At 40.1% G+C, this 26,577-nt stretch overlaps 1 protein-coding gene and 1 long non-coding RNA gene across 2 annotated transcripts; both read right to left on the bottom strand.

Annotated features, from left to right (window-relative positions):
- Positions 1–12,554: 12,554 nt before the first annotated feature.
- On the bottom strand, positions 12,555–16,297 carry LOC103462662 (uncharacterized). The gene is made up of 2 exons (XR_014086979.1): positions 15,774–16,297; positions 12,555–13,037 (listed from the first exon to the last, which is right to left on the bottom strand). It is a non-coding gene; the product is annotated as an uncharacterized LOC103462662 (long non-coding RNA).
- A 7,525-nt stretch (positions 16,298–23,822) lies between these two features.
- On the bottom strand, positions 23,823–25,979 carry irx3a (iroquois homeobox 3a). Its single transcript, XM_008405569.3, has 2 exons — positions 25,416–25,979; positions 23,823–24,922 (listed from the first exon to the last, which is right to left on the bottom strand). The coding sequence occupies exons 1-2, from the start codon at positions 25,632–25,634 to the stop codon at positions 23,855–23,857; spliced, it is 1,287 nt and encodes a 428-aa protein (XP_008403791.1). The 5' UTR covers positions 25,635–25,979; the 3' UTR covers positions 23,823–23,854.
- Between the last annotated feature and the right edge of the window lie 598 nt (positions 25,980–26,577).

Here is a 26,577-nt window from a genome sequence, read left to right on the forward strand (position 1 = left end):
CATTGTGTCCCTATGTGTTTAAAAAGATAAACCTTCAAAAACCTGGAAATTGTTCCCGAGGTGGAACCAGACTTGTGCTCCACAATCCTGTTACTTTGGCTGATTTCTTTTCATTTTCAAACAAGAAAGGAGTGTGTTTGAGGTTTGATCTTAACATTTTTGTAGAAGTTATCAAATGGAAATAGTCTTGGTAATTCCAGCTGACCTTAATAAGCAAGAGATTTAACTTTAGACTGAAAAAAATGGCATGTGTATATTTATGTAATTGTACAGAATTTTCTGGGTTCAACTGTGAAAAGAATTTTGTTTCTTTCTTTCTTTTAATTTACAACTATACTCTACTTTATCTGCTTCACAAAGCCCTAGTAAAACATGTTGTTCTTTTAATGGGACAAATGTGACGTTTCAAAAAGTAGTCAACACTTTTGCAAGACACAGTTTAGAAAAAGTTAACCTTCCAAGCTGATTGCTGTGATCTTAGCACATGCAGTCCATTACGGTAAAGAATTTGAAGTATGTGCCCACTTGGATATGTGATTTCAAAGTACGAATGTTTGCTGGAATGGCAGGATGAACTGCTTCCAGCCATTAGGCTGCTGAATCCCTCTTGGTATGGTGACATGAAGATACTTCCATCCTCTCCACAGGCACCTGTCTGGAGGTCAGAGGTCATCCTGTTAGGGGTAATCCCCACAGTAACCTGACCAGACCGAGGGATAGTGCCAACCAAATGTGCTGCGGAGCGCCAGTCTGTCCCCCTAATTCTTCCACTAATCGCATTTTAATTGAATTCCAACAAACATGTAAAAACCTGTTTGAGTTTTTTTATTTAATTTTCCTAACAGATGTCCCTGTGATCCCTGTAAAGCGATCCGCCATGCTGACGTTTTGTGTTTGGAAACGCACGAAGTGTCTGAGCTGATTGGTGGAAGCGAAACCGTGAGCGGGTTCTTGGGGTGGATCGGAACATGACTGATTGAAAAATGGAAAAAAAAAAAATAATAATTGGATCAAAAATGTACCAGTTCTTACTGAAGTGCTTAATGTTAAAGGTCAGAATGGAAGCGATAAGCTAAGAGAGTTGGGTCACCTGCTGACATCCCACTAAAAATTACATTATGACATTTGGATGTTGAGCCCAATACTATTACTCTTTCATACCATAGTGTTAAAGAATGTGAAAATAAAACCACAATCTAACTGCTTTTATTGAAAAATGCAAATATTCACAAAAAAGCTCAGACTCAATAGTGTCAGGTTGCACAACATTTTACTTAGGGGTACTATGTGTCATTCCCTTCTACTCATCTGTTATGCACTGTTGTTTTGTGATGTATAACATGTATAAAATCCCCATCAAATGCATAGAAATCTGTTGTTGAAATGTGAAAATGTCCAACTGTTCAAGCGGTACGAGTACGTAATGATCAAGACTTTTCCTGGCTTATTTTTTTTCTCTTGCACTGCCAATTGGCTGTAAATACTGGATCTACATACAATCTTTCTTTAACAATATGCGAGCACATTTTTTTAATAGAATCATTTTAGTAATACATTATTTATATCTACCACTGTCTAAAGAAGAGATTTTAGTTTTACAGCGGATGTACAAAAAATAATTTTTAAGATTGAAAGCTGCATGTCAAGAGGGGGATCCACCAAAACACCTCAAACTGTTTGGTTTACAACCAGACAAATTGAAATGTAGTGCCTGCAGCCTGTTACCAAGGCCTAAATCAAAAGCCTTTCTGTTAACAGAGCCAGTGATCTGCAGAGGAAAAACAGAAATCTGACTGTGAGCTTAAGAAGCTTTTGTCAAATTTGATCATTTTTTGTACATTTTAGTGATTTTTGGAAATAACCGAGGCCTGCATGATTTGCGTCCCTAATCGGCGCTCTTTTTCTCCCATTAGTATGGCCAGACTTGTGATCCCACTAAAAACAGGCAGAAGAAAAAAAAACAAAAAATCTCTTCCCCAAACAAAGCGTTTGTCATCAGTTTGCAGTTGCTCTGTTTGCAAGCATGGTTCGGATTTGCTTCAATGCGCAGCTGTCACTGAGCCTGTTGGACGTCCTGGACCCCAAACACACAAACCAAAAGAGATTAGTGTGCCATGTCAACCCACTGCTACCACAGATGGCACGGATGCTTTTAGCCTGCTCCCTGTAGACAGCCACTCATTGATCTTTCATACTAAACTCCCCACAGCATGAGTCTTGATACTGTTTTATTTATCATTCTGGCATTTACTATTAAGGCCAATAAAGTTTGACATGTGTGGATTTTAACTATAGGGGGCACTGTGGTTTCTGTGCAGCATGCTGGAGGTGGTGTTGGGGGGGATTGTGGAGGGAAGTCAGATTTATATCCTGGCAGCCAGAACTGTCACCCACAGTAATGCCTCCCCTGTCTCTCTTTCCTTCAGCCTTCGTTTAGTTCCAATTCCCAAAATCCAAATCCAGTCTATAATTCACAAGTGTTGTCTCTCACCTTGACATACACCTAGTAAACGTGTAAAACATTCTGGTGGGATCTGCTCCAATTTTAATAACCAAATGCTTGAGGTGGTTGTGTGTGGTGTGTGTGTGTGTGAGGGGAAAAAAGTGAGATATCAGTTACTAGCTTTTAAGGATCCTGGCAAATGCTGAAGGAGCCCCTCAGCTCTGACTCGGAATCCTTGTCCAAAACCAACACAAGGGACAAGTAGGCAATTTTGTAAATGTAGTTTTCAGTTCCTGCGCATATTTTCCAAGGGTGTTGCACTTAAGCTCACCATGATGATGTTTGGTTCTGGCTCTCATCCAGGATATTACCTGGGTGAGTGTCAGGTGATAGCCTCCCTAATTCCATTGGAAGGCAGACAGAGATTCGCTTTTTTTTTTTTTTTTCGTGGAGATTTCACAGAACCCCAATCCCCTGTAAACGTGTTGCTCCTGCGGTAAAATGTGATCTTTCAGCTAATGAAGGACACGCTTCGTTTCCTTAACTCAATCGCTCTCTAGTTTTGGCCTCTAGGGGGAGCTTAACCCACTTTACTCCTGTTTTTACTGCATCAGGCCCTGGCAAGAGTTTAGGCAAACCTTTGTGTGCGAGTATTGATTTATGGCCTCGGCTTGAGGTGTGCATCTCTCCAGGGGTAATCAGCCTGACTGGACAGAAGCTTGTGTGAACAGTGGCTCCCAGACATCACTGACACTCTGTCCGACCGCTGCGCCGGGAACCGCTGATTGGAGTCTGCGGTCTGTGGCGTGCGAGTCTCATGCACACACCACAGCAAAGCAAAGCCCTCAATCACTAGGTCTTGGTCCAGTTCATGCCCTGTGTTGCAGAGCTGAGTGACGCGCAGCGTGCAGAACGCTCATTAGAATCTATGTTTCACAAGCAGAGCAGGGATAGTAAATCGCCAAGGCCTCAGAGTTGTTATAGCCAGCGCTAACAAGCTGCATTCTGTCTGCTTTTTTGGAGCTAAGTGGTAGACACTGTGTAGTTTTTGGCAACTTTGGGGTATAAAAAAAAGAGCAAACAATGAAAACTCCTGGAGTAAGGGTCCAAACCTCAATGTAATGAAAACTTGTTTAGTCTTTCAAAGTAGCCCTTTAGGTTTCCGGCCCCTCTTCTGGTTAAATACTGACAGAAACATCATTAGACAACAAAAACATTTCAGTGACATCAGTTAAAAGGTTTGCTGTGGGAATATTGTGGAGCTTTTGGAGGACGCTTTGCAATCTCTCAACACGTGGTCAAGGGCCCCTGCACCAGAACTGTGCAAACAGAATTTCCCCCTATGGCCCCACTCTTAAATCAGATCAGCCTTTTTTTTTTACATGCTACATCTAAGGGCTTGCTATCCCATGTCTAACTACCTAGTCTTTTGTTTGCTCGTGTTTTCTTTTTCCTCTGTGGACCGGCTGGCTTTGACCGTGTAATAGAGTGCATATTGGCCAAGCGGGGCAGCCTGCTGTGACCAGATCAGATGTGTGCTCCTGATTATGAAACTCCCTTTTAGTCACTGACAGACATGGTAATAAATGTGTCCATAAATTGAATTTGGGGCTTTTGAAAAGGGAGCAGGAATATCTGAGGAACATTTCAGCTGATTGTCTCCAGCCGACATGGCAGCGCTTCAGTGGGATTCTGGGGGGGAAAACTGATCCTGCTGTGGTGCGGTTGGAGAGTTTTGGAGTCGAGGGTGAGGGGCATACGGGGGTGTGTATGGATGGATGCCCAGCCAAGTAAAATAAAGACTCCTTTATTGCAGTTCAGAAAAATTATATGATTGAGTTTGCACAAACGTAAAAGAAAAAAAGTGTGCAGAAGTAAACATGAACGTTTTTGACATTGTAAGCTTTACTGTTATTTTTATGTGTGCCTGTGTGTGTTTTTGTTGAGGTGCATGTCTCTCTCTCTGTGTGTGTGCTCTATAGAAATTTAACTTTTTCCTTGAGCACTGCTGAACAGCAACAAGTTTCTGAGTCATTCCACCAAATTTGGAGGGAAAGGATGTATAATGTGCTTATACTAACTTAAGCACCCCCATTTGCAGCAGCATTACAGAAATGTTGGCAAAGTGGTTTTGACAGCCAAAGCAGGCCATAACCTTTCTTTTTCTTTCCCTGCTGGATCAGGTGTTGGATGCATTTAATACAAAGCTTACATGGGATTTTTGCATCAAGGTTTTTTATTTTTAGAAAGATGTTGCTGGACTAACTTTAATTTTAAATTGACCTCAGCTGAAACTTGCTTCACAAGTAGTGGAAAGGAAACGTACAGTAGCTTACTGTACAAAAGTCTTGAGCCATTTCTTGTTTCTCAATATTCTGCCTTTAAGGAGCCAAACTTTTTTTGCAACATTTCTTTATCCTTCTGAACAGATTTATGACATTTATGTCTTTGACATGGCAACATTTTACCCGTTTTCAGTCCAGCACCTGACAGCTTTTAGAAGACGTTTTTTGTACCCCTATCTAACCCTGACCTGTGAATAATTCAAGCACGCCAACATTTCAAGGAGTAATGACTGATTTAGGATGCTGATAAATGCCACTATTAATATCATCCTCAGAAGCAGATGTTGAACAAAATAAAGAGATGAAATTACAAAATAATGTAATAATGAACATCTAAAGTGGATAACCTGTTCTTGAATATTCTTACACAGCTCGGCTGACAGATAAATGATAATTCAGTGGAAGGAAAAAAGATGTACTTATTCTTCATGGAAAGTAATTTTGAAACTGTACAAAGCGACTAAATTCACCCTGAATTTTCTCTTTACTTTTTTTTTGTTTTGTTTTTCTTATTTATTGTTTAACTGCTTGATAGTGGTTAACATAGTACAGTTTGAAGGAATTTTGACTTTTTAAACATTTTATCTTTTTATTGCTTCAAAGAATAATAGAAAAAACAGGAACTTTAGTTCTTGTTAAACAGGAACGTTGTATTTCTTCTCTTGAAATACAAGACATTTTTTAATTATTATTTTGGGGTCTGGCCTAGTGTGTATAGTGGGTTCAATGCCGGGCCATTCTAGCAATAAATTATTTCATAAATTTTAACTGCAGAGTCCAAGGTAGTTATTTTAATTCACAGTATCGGTAAATAATTATATTCATTTCTATACACAGTCAATGCAACATTTTCGAACCTCTGGTAAAGGTTTGTGAAAGCTCTTCAAATATATATTTTTAATTCAAACTTTATTCTAGGTACATTTACTCAGAAAAATACAACATTTACTGAAAACACCCCAGCTTTTTAACAAAACTGCCCGTGGCACAGTTATTGACATCTGCAGTAAATATTTAGTGCAACAACCCTTTACCGTTACAACAACACTTCTCTCTTAGAAGATAGGCGCATACAGACAGACTGATCTTTGACCATTCCTCGTAACAGCATCTCTTTAGATGGTCCAGAGTTCTGGGTCCTGTCCTTTGCTCTCTTCTCTTCAGTTTCACGCTCTGGTTGTCTGCAGGATTTAGGTTTGGGGGTTTGCAGGGAGAACTGTTTTGAAGTGATCTGACCATTATATTTGGACCATTATTTTTGTTAGAGGACTGTGTGGGAAGAACCGACCTTTCGGTTTACTGGTAGAGTCCATCAGATTTTTATTCAAAATCTCCTGGTGTTTCAAAGATTTCAGATTAATTGTTTTGCTTGACATGACTTTTGTAGGAATACAATCCCAGAGCTTCTCAGATCCACCATTGTACTGAACAGTGAGTCTGAGTCTATTCTTTACTTATTCTTAGTTTTGTTTTGCACTGAACGTGTCTGGAGTGTTTGCTGTTCTTTAATATTAGACTTATCTGACCAAAGCTCATCATTGAAAGTAAAGTTTCTCCACATGTTTAGATTTGTGATTGTAAAACTACTTTTTTCTGATATTACTCCAAAACTACAAGTTGCCATATAGGTGGTCTCTAGTGGTTGTAATATAGACTCATATTTATATCCAGTGAGATAGAAAGTTGTGAATTGTAAGTTTCCTGTTTAACGTAATAATAGCTGTCTTAATTTTTTTTATTTTTTTTTAATACTCAAATAATATTTATTTTGCTTATCTTTTTAAGGCCAATTATTGTGACAATGCTCAGTTTGTTGAAAATAACTATTTTATCTAAACTAGATTTTCCCTTCTGAGCCAATGTGCTAAAACTGAAGATTGGATTCTTCAAAATTTGTAAAAGATGAATTTATTTCAAGGCGTTTCACAAAATCCACCAGGAGTGCTGATGCTCGTGTCCTGCACTGTAAATGCTTCTTGCTTCAGCAACTATTTTTATCCAGGGGAGTCATAAGGGAGGGACGTAACTTCTCAGAGCTGTGTGACACATGTAACTCCGCTACCAAGAGTCGCACATCCACAAGTGTTTGTCAGGCCTGTCTTCTGGGCTTTATTTTCATGAAGCTGTGAAGTTGCAGGTCTGAAAGGTTCCCCTGGGGCAGAGGGGAGCCTGAGTCACAGCCAGAGACACAGACGCAGACAAGAGCCGTCACAGTCCTGTTTTAGAACTGGCAATCTAACATGATGCTGTGAAACTGCTTTACTTTATTATTTATTCACCATAGACATGTGTCTTGGCTAAAGGAAGACGAGTGACTGTGTAATTTTTTTGAAAACCCCCAGCTTTCTCAACTTCTCATTGCTTCTCCTTCTACTCATTTTTTTTATCATTATATCTAAGTTTCTTTTCTTTATCTGCCATTCACCGTCTGTCCCACTCTGACTCTTTTCCATCTACTTCTTTCCTCGCTCCATCCGTCTATCCTGTCTTTCTTTGAAATGTTATGATTCACAGGCTGTGATCTCTTAGAGCTGTCTCCTTTAAGTCTATGTGTCTCCTGAGTACGACCGCAGAATGGTACATCACTTCTATCCTATGTAATTTCCTGGGCTTTATAAGGTGCATTTACTCACCCTACAATGGTGAAAACTGTTCTTTTCTGCCGAGCTTAGAGGCTCTGTCATGGAAACCATTATCTGGTCTGGGAGCGGGCCAACATTAGCCTTCAGAGTTTCTCCCCTGATTAGACAAGAGCAAAATAAAAACTTTCTAAAAATTGTTTGAATTTTAAGACCATTATAAAACAAAAGTGTGTAGGAGATGTCGAGCGTTACCACAATGCGGCAGAAGCATGAAGTTACGGTGCGATCCATCATGAAGTGATTTTCCATTGTAATGAATAATAAATGTTTTAAAGGTGGTTTCAAACCAACCAAATAAATCTAGGAAATGAATTAAGACACATTGTAATAAAGTATAGGAAATCCTGTCAGACAACAAAAGTTCTTTTGGTATAATTCTCTATAAAGTCCAAACCTATTTAAATGGCTCCACCTGTATTACTTTTTCACTACGCAACATAGTAGACAAGCTCAATTACTTTCCTATTCTTACTTATGCTTCTCCTTCATATTCACTCTTGTGCTGTCAATAAAAGGGGGCCAATAAATCACTTAGCTGTCCCTGCGGGTTTTGGGGTATTGGTGTTGGAATGAGTTGTCCTACTAACGCAGCTGAGTAGACATTACTCCCAAAGCCCCCTAAAATAAAAAAAAAATCCTTTTCCTACCACCCTCACTTTAAAAAACCAACATGGTGAAAATTACATTTCGGTTAAGGAGGCTAATAAATCTCAGCCAAACGTTGCAGCAGAAGTGGAATAAGGGGGCCCTCCATGGTGGATGCAGTCTCAGTGATGTGGATTTTATATTGAAGGAAAGAGGGAAGCCATATAAGAGGAGGGTGGTGTTTTGCGGTGATGTGTGAGACGGGTCAGATAGATAATACAAAGTCTAAGCTATGCAATGAAGTCTTTTAGATTTTATTCAGATAAGCAACGTCTGATGTAATCCACGATTACTGTAAGAGTTTGTTGGCTCAATTTGGGAAAAGGAGACAGCTCTGACTCACCTCTTGTGAAGAAACACAGTTACAGCTCTAATTTTTACTCTTGGGAAATGCCTCAATAACAACAGTCTGGGTGTAAGCATTACCTTTTAGCTTATTATGAGTTACTGCAGTGTGTCCACATGGTCGCCCCTTGTTAGTTTTCCAGTTCTGGTGCCTGTTTGACAGGAACAACCTCTGTACTGCCATCAGAGACTCATTAAAACACACATCCACAAATCTGTCAGCAATCACTGCACCAAGAAACATTCGGTGCCACTCACAAATTAGCGGCAAAAACGGCTGTGTTTACCATGTTAGCTTTTCATTTCTCAGTGCATACCCACAAAAACAAATAGTGGTTGGAACCTTGTTTGATACAGCAGCGTTCATATTTATTTTGCCATTTAAATGTTACAAAAATGTAGGCATTGGGAGACATGATAATGGAATCCAGATTTTAGGTTTATTTAATTTGTAGCTCTGCAGAGAGTCATTTTATTTTAGATTACAGCCCTGCATAAGCCGTGCTGTTTGTGTCTCTCGGGCTTACGTTGAGTAACAGTGTTGTGTCTCAGTCATCTGGATGTGCTTTCCTGTCCTCAACAGAGCGCACTTCTTATCTTCATCTTTTCCAACCCACAACCTCATGATCATGTGGTTTATCCACTTTGCCCAATCACAAAAGCAGTGAGGTGGACCATTTACATGCAAATGTGGGGAAGTCATTCAAAGTTCCCCATATTTTTTGCATAAAACTGATGGCACAGTGAGACATGTATCCATGCAAACCGATGGGTAACTCAAATTCACGATCAAAATCTGGAATTAGTGGTTCTATTGATATTGGTAATCTTGGATTACCTGATACAATAGGTAGGATGTACTGGATTACAGTACTATGTGTATGAAAGATTTATTCAACACAAACCATTGTAAGTTGCTTATTGCTGCGGATAGTGCTATGTTTTTAAAAACCAACAGTTGTTTGGATGTTGTCAGGGTTCATAAGAAGCCTTTGACTCTCACTTTGAATTTTTATTTAACACTTGCTCCTCTCGCCTCACCTCTTACCTCCTCACCACCTACCCAGCTTGCAAGCTGAGACAAAGTGACTTTGTCTTTGCTAAAAAGGACAAAAAATATATTAAAGACCTACAGTATTCAACCATCTTTGAGAAAATGTCAGATGGTTCTGCTTGTGTTTCTGTTTTCTGAGAAGCTTTCACTGTTTAGATTATGTTATGTGTACAGTCACCTCAAAGGCTTTATTTTTCTGTGTTCAACTTAGTAATTTCCAGTAACAGTTTCAGCCTGTCTTTTTGGTAATAAGATTGATTGTCCTAGTAAAATGCAAATTCCAGTCATTGTAAGCGTACTTAGGTCTTGTTAGTCATCATGGCCGATACGTTGTAATAAGATATGGCTGCTTACTCTGTGGAAACATTGTTTCTTTCATACCAAAGAACTTTCCCATGCAAGAAAGCTCCACCCTACACCAGGTGTTGGTAGGTCTAAATGTTCTGTGACTCATAAACCAATTATAGTGATTACTCTGTTGAGTGTAGTGAAGTAACAACACAGGGAAAGAAAGATGCACATGTATCATAAATCAAACAATTGACAATAACAGATACAAGATGGTATGTCATTTCAAGATGTACCCAATTATCTGATAAAATCTGGGAGAGTCACCTGTGAATGGATGATTTAATGCTATGACAGATACTGGGTTTGGATTCTTACACAGGATTTCTGTATTTAAAAAAATGAATTTGCTTTACGTAACCTGGAGATATAATTAGGTGACTATTCGTACTGACATCTTTTTCAAGATCAAACAAGACATCCAAATTCTAAACATCTTTCTGGAGTTGGTGTTGCTCAACATTAAATTGCAGGTTGTTGTACAGACAATTAAACTCTTTTAAGTGGCACTGTGTGGTTATTACAGCTGGTTCTGAATTATCTGAGAACAAGCAAAGTAAAAAAAAATAATAAAAAAAACTAACAAAAAAAAACAAATTATCCACTCATGGTAGATATTCAGTTGCAAGAAACACTTGAAAAGAAGCAAAACTCTCTGCTCCAATAATGCCTTTCTGATAGTTTAATTTAATTTCCAGGTGCTCCATTGATGCAATGAGATAACGGTGGTAATGCGAAAGTACGGCAATGTACTCCATCTCGACATACTGAAAGGTTGTAATTTTCACATCCTTGATCCTAAAGACACACACTATTCAGACGTGGAGCTCATTAAAAGTGGAAAATGAACCTCAATTAGGTGCAACACTTGCTGTTCCACAAAATCTCCCTAATTTCCTCATTCTTGCATGTTTGTAATATGCATACCAGTGCGCCAACACATCTGACAAGAAAACCGACTGACAGCAGCTTATTAGGTTTCAGGATTCCCTGAATAGAACTGCATGTCATTGAGGCATAAGTACAGTTTGATGCTGGTTATGTATTTGTTCAAATATTTCACAATATGTTTTTGTGGACTTACAGGACTAATTCTAATTCCAAATGTCAGAATCAAAAATATGATGATACCGTAAAACACTCTAATATTTTCTACTATATTTTTGTAATTTTGTGCTTTAAAGATTCCTTCCAGTGACACATAAGCATCTGTTGAAACTGCATTAGTGATATCATGGGAATCCAGAGCTGCACAGAATCTGAGAGTGAATTGTTTTCAGCCGATATCCTGAAAATAGCTAGAAGGGTCAAAGCTTCAGTGTTTAACTTTTGTAAATACTAAAAAAAGCAATAAAAACACAAATGTATTAAAGTTGTCACCATGTTGTGACACTGTAACATGACACAGATAGTCTCAGTGCTAGTATTGCTAGGTTTTAGCACTGTTAATTATGGTGAATCTGATAGTGGTGGAGAAAACCAGAATGAGCATTCATTATAGGCTCTGGAGAATTAGCTATAGCATAGCAGAGTGTGAGCAGCCATACACAAGCATGATTGGTAATTCTAAGATCCTCTTCCTGCCTCTGACAGATCCAGATACAGTTTATTCAGGTGTTTTGATATCCTTCCAAACATACAACTGCTGTAATTTGCAACACTTGGAATCAAAAATATTTACTAGCATTTTCATTATTGTTTTTTTTTTTTAAGTTCAGATTGAAATTATTTAACTTTTTCATTCTTCTACCCGCTCAGAAATACCTTGAAGGCTCTGATAATTCAGTCATGGAATACAGATCAGATTACTTATATTCAGTGTGCGCTCCTCTGTTGTTACTTTTTTAGTACATTAAGATGATTTACTTGAAATGGGGACAAATGAAAAGTTGTATTGGAAGAAAATTGCAGAAACAAAGATGATCCCAAAGGATTTCAAAGCAGAGGCCCTGGAATTAGATTAAAGAGCCTACTGAGAAACACCTGTCTGTCATTGACTGATCCCCCTCCTACCAGGTCCCAGATGGATTTTGGGTGTAGTGGGCCCTATTATAACTTCCTCCTTCATCCTCCCCATTAACACAAATGTTTTTCTTTCTGTCGTTCTGTGTTGACCTCCTTCCGCAGTATTCCCTTTCCGTGCATATCAGGAATTCTGCTAGGGGACTGGATGGTGCTGAAAATTGAAAAACAGTTTAGTTGGATGACCAGCTGTGTGCCAACAGAGCTCAGAGCACCGTGGAGAATGGCCCATTATCTTCCACACACTCTCTCCTTCATTCACACCCCAAACCCAGGCCCTGCGAAATTAGGCAGACAGACTCTGCTAAAACCATCACTCATCCTCAGAGATGCATGTGGGCCACTCCAGCACACACCCACTCGTATCCGCACACACACTCGATTGCTTATTTTGAATGCTGTGTGAGAAGTTATTTTCCCTTCACTCCCCTTGTCTTTGAGCTCACCAACAGGGGGGCCAAGAGCCTTCATGCCATGTGTCACTGCTTCTGACACACAGGACTAAGCAATTCATTAGAGCATGGGTCGAATCATCCCTACACATAGTCTTATCTGTCTGCTCTCAGTCAGCCAGCCTATTGAACAGCGGCTGGACGCCTCTCACTGCTGGTAGGATATGAGCAATTAGCAAGTAAGACCTTTTAGCGCTGCCAGCTGATTTGCGGCCAGTTTTCTGCATACGCCTGTAATTCACTCTGACATTTCATCTCCTCACTTGTCACAGTCTTTATTGTGTATTACCACAAGATAAACAATAATGATGAAGTAATAATCAAATTGGAGGCAATATAATCATTTTGTTTTCCCTTGCGCCAATGTCCACTGGTTGAACCTGTGGGAGACAGCTGAGAAGTGAAGGTTCTTATGCGAAGCGGCGGTCTCAGGAGAGCTGGCTCAGGCAGCCGGGGGGATTCTTCCCAAGTCAACCCAGGGGAAATGGATGACAGTTACACTACCCTCCGGCCAATTAACTGTCATTCTAGCTGTTGGTTTAACTTGCTGACCTTACCTCTACTCTGTTGTTTGTCTTATCATTTCCGGAATAGAGGGCCTCATCTGTGTATGTAAAGTAGAGTGGTGACCTTCAGGGAATGAGAGCAAAGGTCACAGTTCATCCACTGTATTTCTTTCGCGTCACAGCAAATATGCCAAGAACTCTTCTGGGAATTTCAGGGTGCAGAGAAAATGGAGTCCTGTGGGACGAAAGGGAGCTTTCTGTTATTACTTCCAATTACTTCCCAATCTCCCGCTCTATCTACCTGTAAAATGACATTAGATATGCCTGTTCTCATGGTCCTTTACACAGGAAGGCTGTGCTTCTCGGTGATGAGGCCCGTGGGAATTCAAGGTCCATTTTGCTTGCCCTTAGAGTCATCGAGTGGCTGAATGCATCCACAATATAGGGGAGCAAAGTTAATTTCTTAAAAAATGACAAGGGGTTTTGTCATGTGGAGGACGTGTTGACATTGGTGGGAGGAAGCTATGTGCAGCTCCCACATTTGTCTGCGGCCAGGCGTGGGCTTGAGGCTGATGTGTGAATAAGGGTACAGTTCTGGTGAGTGCTGCTGTCTTAGCATGACAACAGAAGGGGTGGGTGGCACTTGTCCCTCTGTAAAGGGAGACAGTGATACAGCGCCCACCCTTCTCTGCCTGCCACAGTGCCACTTCATTGTGACCAGTTGCTACTAAAGGACAAAAACCTTGAGAGCCGACACAGCTGGAGATGGAGGGGAGCATTCATACTTGATGCTTGACTTGTTCAGACACTTTTCTGTGCTGTGTCTCACAAAAGCACACTTCCTGATTCCCATCCTGTCCGTGACAGGAGATGGATAGACAGCTTTACTTTATATTGGCTTGAGTTTTTTATTTATTTTTTTTCCCTGGAACACAGGAGGATGAGTTATTATTGGTGATTTTCACCTAGTTGTCAGACTTTCTTGTTTGAATTTACGTGTTTAGTTTCTTAACATTTTAAAGGAAATGAGAACCTTCATTGACGCCACGTGTCATCAGATCCTAACCAGAACTTCTGTGTTGATTTCTGGTTCAACTCTGTTTTTGTGTCCCACTATTGACTAATAATTTTAATGCTATGGAATGACTTACCAAACTAAACAATTACTATCTGTCTATTAAATTTCCTACTACTATTGAACACAGTTTAAAAATACTTTATTAAATCATTCATGCTTTATCGATGCAGTATTTAGTTCTATTTTTTACAAGTTCCAGGTATGCACTTTGATTTTTTTCTTTCATGTACACTAACCCATCCACAGTTATTAGCTGTGCTTTTAAACTAGTTTATTTTGTGTTTGAAATTGACTACCAAATACTAATTGGCACCATAACTCAAGCAGAAAACCTTGGAACGGTACAACATGTAGCAATGTCTTGTTTCAAGCTAACTTACTTTTTACATTTTCTATTCAAGCTGTTAGTTATCACTGTTTAAAAAAATTGAGTCATGTTATTGTTTTTGTTTACTAAATATTACAAATTTCATACAGTCATTTTCTGTTGATTTATTTAGACAAAAATAATAATTAAAAACGTTCACTTCCCTTTTGATTGTTCTAAACTTCACCAATTTAATATAATTTTATTACCAAATAATGCAACTTGTCGACTATATGAGGCAATATGTCGTTAATGTTCAGGATAAAATGCTTAGGATTCAGGACAGAACCATGAGGATCAGCACAAGTAGCTTTCAGTAAATCAGAATTAACTTATTTGCACATTTTGATGTTCAGTATTAAGGTATCTTTTTACTAAATAATCTGATATTCCTCTAATATATTGTTTCCTGAGCATTTTCATCAACAATCAATAGTGTATCGTGTCAGAGGTTTTATAAAGTTAATAAAATGTCAGAAAAATCTCTAGTATCCCAATACATTTTTTTATCTTCATCGTGCTGCATTACTGTCATTGAGTTTGGTTGGTTTGCTTAAAATCTTTCATTGTCTCGAAGCAGCTTGTCTAAAGATGAGTAAGATATGGGGAAAGAAGTGATTGGGAATTAACTTCAGGCCAGAAGTTTTTCTTCTGAGTACTTTTAGATCCTGAATACAGAAATGGCAACAATCTTTCCTGCCACTGCCGAGTTACTGTGTCGCATTGGCTTTCTTTCTCTGGGAAACGCCAACAAAACAGCCGCATGCATGAGAGCCCACACATGCACGTGTACACACACATACACGCTGTTGGTATATGTTTCCTCATTGCTCATTTGCATGGCAATGCCATTATCTGGGTGTGAGGTGTCATGCCGGAGTGGCTGACAATGTTTCTTACAACAAGTTTATCTAGGCACAAAGAAAGTTGAGAAGAATAGAGTTCTTTCTCTACCTCCTCCTTTCCTGGCTTTAGCGTATATTCTCTTAAACTCCCCATGGAGTACGAGGAAGCAAGTCACTCATCCTCATCCTGCATGATAGAGTGGTAAATCTATTATTTATACCCCTAGTAAAGCCTGTGGTAAACACTTTGTCTAAACATATAGTTACTGTTTTAGCACTGTGCCTTTCTTAGTCCCTCTTCAATATATTTCCCAGCCTCTGTCTTTTTCCTTCACCTTTTCTTTTTTTTTTTTTTTTTAATATAAAATCTGTTTATTTTTACTGAATTTGTTATAAATTACCATAACCAAATATACTCATGCAGTCTTGGCGAGGCCTTCCTTGGAAACAGGATCCCTGCTCTCAGTGGGACTAACTACATTAAATAAAAAAATACAAAGGTTGAGCTGCTTGTCAGTATTCATTAATAGTAGCGGATATTGGATTCTGAGCAGACACATTACTGTGGACCTTCAAGCGTGGTAGTTTGAGGACTATTGGGTAAACCTAAAGACAATCAATAACAGGGTTTACAACTTAGACACTGGTAAGCATCGTCATTACACTGAGAAGCCCTCTCACCTGCTGTTATCGACCCTTCCTTTCAGGTTTACAAGTCTTGTCTGGTGATGTCATGCGCCATAGAACTGTACGCGTGTGTCTGACTTGGAGAAGCAAAGCAAACAGGACCCGTCTGGGTCACGAAGCAATGTGCAGGGATTCTGAAAGGCCCTGTGTGCGGTATCCATGTTTGAATAAATCTCTCGGTGCTGCTGGTGGTGAGGTTGCAAAATGCAGCAAGGTGATAAGTCGGAGCTGCTGAGTCCGGCGCTGGGAAAGTCTCTGGTGCTTCTGTGTTGTGCTGATAAGCGGACACAGTGCCGAGGTGGATAAACAGTTTCCTGAACAAGGTTTACTCCTTACCAAACAGCACATAAGTTCTCTGGTACAATGATAAGCCAGCAAGCTGCTAGAGCACACATACCAGCCACGTGAAAAATAACAAGAATTTGTTGTAAAGTACATGTTTTATTTATTTACAAAAAAAATTCTTATTTTTATTATTATTATTATTTAAATTACTATTATTACTTCAGGTGTGACTGTCTTTCATAAGTCATGAATAGAAAAATATAAGCAGTAAGAGAATGCGGGAGATTCATAAAGCGATTTTTGCTTCTGTTTTCTCTGACATTTAATTTGCGGTAAAATAAAGGAATGTTTGAATTTTTATCAAAAAGATAACACAAGGAAATTTTATATTGCAAACAACTGGGCGTGTAGTGAGGTGCTGCTGCTCATATAGTTTGGGTTTATATCAGAATAAAGTAATTATAAAAATATAGGTATTTATATATATATGCACACAGTATTTCGTCTTCATTCGAGGTTTGTTTTCAGAGCTCAGTGTCTCTTATGCAATAAGTTAAAGATAATAAGTTAAACACTGAAAATATGCATTCTTATTTTTCCTATCAGAGGCACTGAAAGTGAAATAAAACAAAATGAAAACGTTAAATGATTATTTAAAGTACTGATTAACCAAAAGTACAATGTTTAGTTTCTCTCTATTATGTACATCAGCCAATCTCATCTAAGCCACTGGATCCAGAGAAATATCTGCATCATTTTATTTCCAAAAACGCATTTGTTAAAGGTGTTTTGTGGTCTCCTTAGCCGTAAACTGCTAACAGAAAACATATTCAATAAGGCCCTCATATTACCCCTGAGAGACGTTTTTAAAGAGTTTCATATTGGCACAAAAGAGAAAAAGAGTTAATAAAACAGCCTGTATTATTTGACTCTCATAGAGAAGTGATGGATAACGCCTATTGGAAGAAGTGAAAATGAACTCACTGAAGAGGATGTGAATGAGACAGAGGGACAGCTCCGGCCATCATCGTTAGACTTCCTGTTTCCCTCCCCTCCACCCCCTCCATCATGCCTTCATTCACATTACCATTATTAAAAAGGAGAGGACTCTTTTAATAAAGTCTATTAATCACACCAGGGGAGTCGGTCCATCGCCTCACCCTCTTGCGGGGGGTTCTAATCAATCAAGCCTGTTGGTAATGTATTCATGGGAGATGTAAGAAAGGACTTGTTTGACAGTGTTCCAAGGAGGAAGAATTTATTAAGTCCCCCTTCAGGAGTCAGGCAATCCAGAGGAGCCATGAATGCTCCCCGTCTCTCACCCCACCCTTGTCCTTTCTGCCTGAGACTGGGAAGAAAAAGGCCTTCATCATGTATGAAGTCTGTACAAATATTGGAAACGTTCAAAATATGTCCTCTCATTAACAGCGATGAGTGAAAGCTAGGACTTCTGGCATTTGTCAGATGTGCTCGGAGTGTAAAAACACTGTTGTACAAGGCCTCTGCTGTGTCGGGCGATGTCGGGACATCACTCTCCTGCTATCCTCTCAAAAGCCGGAGAAAATGTGTCTTATTAGTTCACACGAGGTGGTGAAATTCTGTGCTACACCGCTGACTAATGTACAAAGCTGAGAAAGCACGGCGCTCATGGTTTTTGCCGGGCCTCTGTCAGTGGCGTGTGAGAGGAGAGGGTGTGGAGCCGGGGCACCAGGCGGGTAAAATCATGCAGCTGTTGGAGGCCTTCACCAAGTCCAGACTTTATATATTTATTTGCTTATTGCTCATCTCCACCTCAAAACTTTTATTTGCAAATTAATTAGGTGCAAAGGAGGCCCTTTACCCAAAAAATACCTCACAAAGCAACTTTTGTTTGCCGCGTATAGATGCTCAGAACATACACATATGAGACTGAAACATGTTTTATAGAGGAGGGGGCTGCCTTTGCTTTGTCCTGAGGAGGGACTCAAATACGGCTCTACTTGGCTTCAAAGCTGCATTTCCATAATTGCCCTGTAACTTGGGTCTGTATGAGAGATCTGAAAGGGGCTGAAAAAAAGCACAATCTTTCAGCTGAGTGAACGGCAAAAGCCCACCCTCCCAAAACCCTCTCTCCCTCTGGCCTGTGGCCCCCTTCTCCACTTGTTGCCTTTCGGATGCAGTGAAAGAATTCCTCTCCCTAACCTTCGTCAACAAAAGGCATGAAATCAGTGCCCTCCCTCTCTCTCGCTTCACCCTGGAGAATGTCACTCCTTCTGAGTCCTTTTGTCCTTTCTTCAACCTAAGGAAGCACAACAACCCTGCTGTCTGTGCTCCCTGGCAGTTCTTTAGCATGTTACTCGTGCACTTTCACTCGGTTTCTCAATAATGCATGCCGTATAAAACATGCAGCAGACACAGAATGTTTGGAAGGGGTAAAACTGAGCTCCTCTCTTCCCTAACAAGTTGCCGTGGAGTGCACCGACCCACAGGCCTTTGCACCAACGTGAGTACTGTTTGGAACATGTGCTCTCCCTGTCAGGTAACACACAGGCCCGGTGCTCCCAAAGGGGGCAGCGACTCTCCTGGCCTGGGCAAGCGCTCGGGTGGGGGGCGGGTTTTGACAGTGGCTCATAAAAGGATTAGCCCTGTGCACAAAGACAGCAGGCCACTTCTAACCCCAGCTAGGTTCACAAAGGAGATGACATTTGTCTGTTTCGGTGGAAGGAGGGGGTGTGGTTGGACCGTCCAGGGTCTTGGAGGGAACCGTGGTTGAAGTGAAACATTGACAGAAGGGGTGGATGAGGTGAAAACACAAGAGTGACCCTTTTAGTGTGCAGCAGCCTCCTCTTTCACAGGACTCCTCTGGACCCCTCCAAAGATCTGCTCTAGTGTTTATTTACTTCATGGTTTCTCCTCATTCACATAAGGTCCTCTGATGGCTCCATTGGCCGGAGTCTTCCAGTTGTCTGGCACTTCTGTCCACTTCTCTCCAGACACATGGCAGACGTATTAAATTTCATGTTCAAAAATCTGCTTTCATTTTTTATTTAATTTCAATAATTGGAGTACTGTCTCAGTGTGTTGAGGGCAAAAGCAAGCAGAGGTCAACAGCACTCAAGACAGCATATGAAATGATTAAATAGGAAATTAAGCATAATTTGTTTTTGCTGTCAAACGGGGCAATGTTTCCCACAGTCTTTATACCACAAAATTGTTAATTAATTAGTTTTTAATTACAGGACAGGAAGCATAATTGGGAATTCATTGTCTTTGAAAGTGCTAAATCTGAATCTGTATTGAAATCTTGAAGTGTAGTTTCACAAACTCTATCAGTCGAGCTAAACCAAACACAATGCACAGGCCTCGGATACCCACGCTTTTCACTTTGGGTGGTATGGCTCTCTGCTCAGGGTTACCGTGGCTGGGGGTGCCGCAAGACAATTAAATCAATAAATCAATCAGGCAATAAATAAATAAATAAATAAATAAATAAATAAATAAATAAATAAATAAATAAATAAATAAATAAATAAATAAATAAATAAATAAATAAATAAATAGGATGCAATTTTGATCGATGAATTGCATGTGATTGGAAGTAAGCAAACAAAAATTAAGCAAACAAATAAAATAAAGGTAATAACAATTTAAACTGCTCAGAAAGCAACTGAATTTTTCTTGAATGAACAGATTCTTTAGAACAGAATCTCAGATTTAAGAGACGATGCTCTACTTTGTAAAATACAACAAAGTAGAATTGTTAATGTTATGAAAGGTGAGCGCTTTAAAAACACAATGTATCAACTGACTGGAACGAATTTATCCTACGTTTTTGTCGATGCCTTAAAACACATTTTGTGACGTATAAATCCTTTGAATATGGAGAATCCTGTCCATATATATTTTTACTTCTTTTTTTTTTTGTTTGTTTGTTTGTTTTCTGGTAATGGGGACATTAGAAGAAGTTTCGCCCAGGGCACCATTTATGCAGGAACCGGCACTGGCCCCGAGATCTTGATTTAAAAAAAAAAAAAAAGGACATTTACAATGTCATTTTTTTCCACCTGACTTTTTTGTGATCAGATTATTGTTAGGCTGTCGGGTGCTGCGTTACACCCCTGCAAACTCTGAAGACTTAACGCTGCGTGGACCCCAGAAACAAGCAGAGGAGTCAGTGTTGATTATAGCTCATTAGCGGAGAGAACATCCACTTAACGTGCGGGGAAATGAGTTACACACCCGTCCGCGCCTCCCCCTGGAAATGGTCCCTGCGTAAAGGCTCGGAACAAAATGTAAGCTAATGCATTCCATTTGCTCTTTGTAGCCGGGAGCAGGTTGGACACGTATGGCGACATACGCAGCCGTGATTACTTTTGTTTCTGCGGAGGCATTTTTAATCCCTAATTTCATGCACTGATCAGAGGAGAGGCCCTGAGTCCCAGACATGATCACTGGCCCTTCAGTAGCGTTTAGTTTCAGCGCAATCCTGGTGATCAGGAACGGTCCGTGTTGTGGGGCCCCCTCAGGAGCAAACATCCTCAGAGCTACAGGGAATAAATATCAAGTCCTCTGTTGCTGTGCGCTTGAAAACACAGCCGAACATGTAGCCTACATATTGCTTTTTTAAAATTATTATTATTATTATTATTATTATTATTATTATTATTATTATTATTATTATTATTATTATTATTATCTAAGCGAGAAAACAAACAAACAAAAAAAACTCAAAATGTATAGATTACGTGCTGCATTAGTTCAAATGAAAGAGTCTCGTATCAAAATATTAGATGTAAAAAAAAAATCTCCCTTTTAAAAATTCAGTTTAAAAAATCCTGGCTGATGCCACTCATTAATATGTATCACACGATTGGTTGGGCTCTCTGGGATGATAATTGATTAGACAGGAAGGTAACATGTTTTTTTTCTTCTTCAATAAATAAATAAATACATAATAATTATTACAGATGTCCATAATGATAATAATAATAATAATAACACACTGTTTCCTTTGGCCAAGTTCCGTTTTTCATGCAGATGCTCTGACATGAAGAGTTTGTCCCATTGACTTGAATTGGGCCTCTGTGAGTTTCCTAAACAAACTTTAAAAAACAAGCGAGAGGAAATAAACCGAGTTTAATATAAACATGTGTTGTTGTTTTTCAGCTTAAAAATAAACAGTCCAAAATAAAAATGCATTTATTTCATACCCTCCACACTTTCACATGCTTTCAGTTTTAGATTGATTTTCACCACCTTTTTATTTCCCCCTCTGCTCTCCAACCTTTTTTATTTTCAGATGTTTTTATTTGAACTCATCTGTCGTTGTTGATGTTCTTTTTTTGTTTTGATAACGTGATTTGCAAGACTGAACTGAGAAGTCATCCAAGCCTAATGTTAAATAACCAAAGAGATGGGAAAACTCAATAAACACTCAGCCGAGGAGATCCAAAAATAGCTTTTAATTATTATAATTGTAATAATAATAATGATTATCATTATTGTTATTGTTGTTGTTGTTGTTGTATTGCTAAAGTGAAGTCCTGAAACGCTCTGTACTTTTTCTGAAGCGTTTGAGTAAATTCAACACACGCATTTTCTTGAGGATATCAACGTGCGCATATTTATAAATGCAAGACATTACTATCAAAATCACTTCGCATCTGGTTTGAAAAATTAAGAAAGGGTGGGGGGGGAGGATGGGTAAATGTCTGGACAGAACATGTGTGTGGACGCGCGCGCGCGTGTGTGTGTGGGTGCGTGTGTGTGTGTGCAGCAGACCATGGCCGACTGCATGCGACTGTAGAGGGAGCTCCAACACTAAGTTTCCATAAACTTCCTCTGATAAGCTCTCTCACATGCAAATGCTCACATCGCGGCCGAATAAAACAAATGATGTTATTATTAGTTATACAGCCACGATATATTACAATTACACTACAAAGCGGCCTTGGTTGAATGAAAAAAATAATAGTAATAAAATGCATGATTTATGCGGGAGAGAAACGGAATTACAAACGGAGCAGGATGAGATGTTCGAAAGGCAAAAATCCATCTTCAGGATCGACTGAACTAGTGATGCTCAAACAGCCATTCATTACCTTTAGTCTGTTTTTTTAAAAAAAAGCACAATTTTCAGCGAAAATTAATGAAAGAATTATGCTTTTTAATATGAGCGCTACGCCTGTATATGGGGATAATCCCACAACATTAATATCCAAATGTATGCTGCAGCGCTGGCTAATTAGCCTTAAGTCCCTCCGCTATAAAAGTGTGATAAATCCCTCTCGAATATTTACTTATCACTGCCACGGAGGATGAAGTCTGTGCCCCAGGCTGTCCACTAACACACACACACACACGCACACACACACACACACACACACTCACACACACTCACAAACCCAAAGCGGTGGACTTCAAGCTGCTGTGCACCACCTGCATCATCAAAATCAGCTGTCAAAATACCTTCAACTAAAACAGAAAAAAAAAAATGAAGAAAAACATTTTTTTCTTCTTTAAGTTGCAGCAGTTCATTTATTAGCCAAAAATATAGACTTTCTTGTACAATTTGGTTCACAAGTATGTACATATTCTTAACTTTATATACAAAAAAAATTATAACATCAAATCCTCACAGAACTTACAAAAAGAAAAAGGGGGGGGAAAAGCTCACAGACTACAGGTTCATACATTATTACATTAGCAGTTTTACACGGGACATGCTTACAATGTAAGTAGGCTATACAGAGATCTTTTATTCTTATTTTACATTCCATACTCGATTTCAAATTAAAAGATGAGAAGAAGAAGAAGGAGGGGAAATTGAGGAGCTGGGAACCATCGCTGTTTTAAGTCGGTCCTGAAGCCTTAAAAATGAAATACACAGGAGTAAAAGCTAAATAAAAAAATGCAGTGCAGGGGAGGAGAAAATAAACAGTAATAACGGCCTCGTGAAGAGTTAAAACATAAAGTGATATAAAAGACAATTGCCTTTCAAAAAAAAGAGAAGAAAAAAAAAACGAGCTTGAAATGAATTTGCATTGAGCTCATTTGCATGACCAAAACAAGTGAGTGTAAAGAGAGGCCTTAACGGAATAACACAAGCGGTGCACACACACTCTCTGTCTCTCTCTCTCACACACACACACACTTACACACGGGGATGAATTAAATTTTCAGAATCAAAGCTCATTTGGATAAATATGGCATTAAAAACAAAAGAAGCAGAACAAAAGAAAAGAATGAGATGGCATCAAAATAAAAAAAAAATAAAAAAAAATCGAAACTGTCAAAACCAGACAGCCTTCCGTCTGTTTGATCTGCCGCTTTCTTTGCATCCAAAGGCACTAGATCTTCAACTGCGGGACAGAAAATTAACATGAAATTGCGCTAATTTTACTGCCTGTTATCACAACCCACATTGACTTTTGTTAAAAATTTATCCGCCTTGAAAGAACAACAACAACAAAACCATCTTGTACATGTGAATCGATGTAATGGCGAATTTTGGATTTTTTTTTTCCAAACAAATTTAATATTTATTATTTTTTCTTAAATGCTTTCGTTTCCTTTTTTTTTTTTTATAAAAAGGGTAAAGGGCTTTTTCCACAACAATTTATCTTTCATACACACACATACAAACAAACACTGTCTGCTCCTAGCTGTAACACTTTAACACTGATCATCTGTGTGGCCTGGACAGAGAGAGAAAAAGGCAAAGGGAGATCTAAAATTAAAGAAATGAATGACAGGAAATGGCCTATAGTGTCTCTGGAGTTTAGTTTTTTTTTTTTCTCTACATGCGGGTCTCAGTGCCGGGGACATGTACCTGTGACTGGAGTCTCTGAACTATGACTCTTGTCCTCCGTTTGCCTGCTGCTGTACAGTGCCAGGCTGGTGGCGGTGGCCTGGTTCGCCAGTCCCAGATAATGATTGGAGTTCAGTAAAGCCAGCTGGTGCGCCGAGAACGCTCGGTTCGTCCAGTTCTGGATTTTCCCAACGGGACAGGAAGAGATTAGTCTGTGCGGGCCGAGGATGGTCTGGGTGGCCGTCCCTCCTCCCGTCGCTGCTGGGCCGCTGCCGTTCACCTGCGGCGACTTGCGCGGATTGTCGGGGGCCGTGGCCGTCTCTGCCAGGGACCAGATCTTTGGTTTCTGGGCCGGGGCTGGGTTGTTCTCTGAAGGCGGAGAGCTGACGGACACCTGGTTGAGTTTGAGCTGTTCTGCGTTTGGTTGGGACGCCTTGATGTCCAAAGATGGGTGGTGGTGATGGTGGCCGTGGAAGAGCTCTCCACCTCTCTGCGCCTCCTTGGCCTCCTTCCCCACAGCCTTCAGAAACCTCTGCTCCGGCCCTTGTAAATCCTCATAGCCGTCCGAAATCTCAGAGTCGCTCCTTCCGTCTAGTTTTATGTCCGAGTGAAGGTCGTCCTGGTCGTCCAAGTCGTCCTTGCTCTCAATATTTTCCGTGTCGATGTTCTCCAGGTCAATCTCCTCCTCATCCTCCCTCTTGTCCCCCTCCTCCCCCTCATGGTCGCTGGTGTAAACATTCCCCTCTTCATCGGTGCGGTTCCGGGGGGTCCAGGTCATCTTGTTCTCCTTCTTTAGCCGCCTCCTGGCGTTGGCGAACCAGGTGGACACCTGGGTGAGGGTCATCTTGGTGATAATGGCCAGCATGATCTTCTCGCCCTTGGTTGGGTAAGGGTTCTTGCGGTGCTCGCTGAGCCAGGCCTTCAGAGTGCTGGTGCTCTCCCTGGTGGCGTTTTTGGGTCTGGACGGGTCACCGAACTGATACTGGCCATATGGGTAAAAAGCAGGGTGAGGGGGGGCGAACCCTGGGTGCTGGACACCGTGGCCGTCTTTCAGATCATACTGGGCGCCCTAAAAAGACAAAGAGGGATTCATGAGCTGAATCGCCATGTGAAGTGTTCATTTACAGCGATGGGCTAAAACTGCAGGTTCTTATTGAAGGTAGAAACAAAGTAGGTTTTTATACGTTTTCAGTTTTAGTTTGTTTTATTTATTAATATTTTTCAAATTGCCCCCTATGCATGTTCGCAAATAAATGCAAGTGTAATTATTAAAAAATATATTTCTCATTAATTAATTAGCTATGCACTTCCACCACATTTTTCACTTTTCTAACTCGCTTTAATCAACTTCAGAAAAGTGGAGCTAAGAATAAACTCAAACAAGATTTTGTTAATGTTTCACTTTGTAAAAAAAAAAAAAAGAAAGAAAATACTTTTTAACTAAATGTCCAAGCCACAAAGTTCAACCCGGCGCTGCAAAAGTTCTGCCTCTAAAAACTCCCAAAAAGTTTCTCCGCGTAAAAGTTGAGAGAAAACTCAACACACAGAGTTAAGACACTCACCAATTGATTGAAAATTGATATATCGTTGGAGTAAGGTAGAAAGGCTCCGTAGCCCTGCGCGGCTGCGGCGAAAGGAGATCCGTACATGCTGGAGAGGACGTTGGAAAGTGCGCCGGACGGACTCAGCTCCGTCCCGGCCCGGGCGCTGCCGGCGATCCCTTGGCGCTCCGGCGGGTATATCGGTCGGATGTACTGATATCCCAGCTGAGGGAAAGACATGTTGATAGGAAGCGGGGAGGAAGAGTCTTCTGCAGCCTCGCAAAGCAACGGACTTGCCTCGGTATCCACTTTTACAGTGTGAACATGTGAGCAACAAAAGGTGCCAGGCTCGGGAAGTCTATATTTCCTCGGGAACAGCCACTGTAAACGATCCCGGTTGCGCCCCTTGTTTCTTCCTCCTCTTCGTCTTCTTTCCACCCTCACTTCCCTATTGATCTGGATGGACTAAGGTCAGGTCCTTACAGATTGCCTCAGATTATTGGGACTCCCTTGCTCAGATTGACATTTCTAGTCGTTTAGAAGCCCCTCCTATTTCTCAAATCTCACCCCTCTGGTACAAACCACACGCCAAACAGCGCTCTTTCGCTCTCTCTCTCTCTTCCTCTCTCTCTCTCTCCTTCACCCTCTCTCTCTCCTCCCTCCCTCTCCTCCCTCCCTCTTTCTCTCCCTCGGATAAATGCACTAATGTCGGGAGCTGTTTTTTGAATGAGGCTTCAAATCTCATTTTATGGCTCGCCAATCTATTTCATTTAGTGTTTGTCAAACTGCAGACTTAAAAAAAAAAGTTATTCAGATATTTTGACCACATGAACAAAAGTCTTGAGCATTATGATTAACTTGGCTGGTGATCTCTCTTTTTATTTGTTTGTTTGTTTTGCGTTTCTAACATATATGCAAACTTTTCTTTCGATAAAACTGAAAGCTGCTCGTCGAAACAAAAAAAACAAAAAAAATCATCCCTCTTTGAATTCAACCTGTTTTAAATTTGAATTTAAACGCGCTTTTTCCTCCTTTTATGAAAGTTCACAAACACCTAATATTTATGCAATGTTCCAAAGTAAATCCGAGGCGGAAACTTGTGTCTTTAATAATGAATGCATGTGCAAAATGATATTTGTCACACTTTAAAGGAAATGTATTTATTTAAAAGGCTTGATCGCTG

This window comes from Poecilia reticulata, chromosome 3, assembly GCF_904066995.2.
Source record: "Poecilia reticulata chromosome 3, P_reticulata-male-v2, whole genome shotgun sequence".
In the NCBI taxonomy this organism is placed as follows: domain Eukaryota; kingdom Metazoa; phylum Chordata; class Actinopteri; order Cyprinodontiformes; family Poeciliidae; genus Poecilia; species Poecilia reticulata.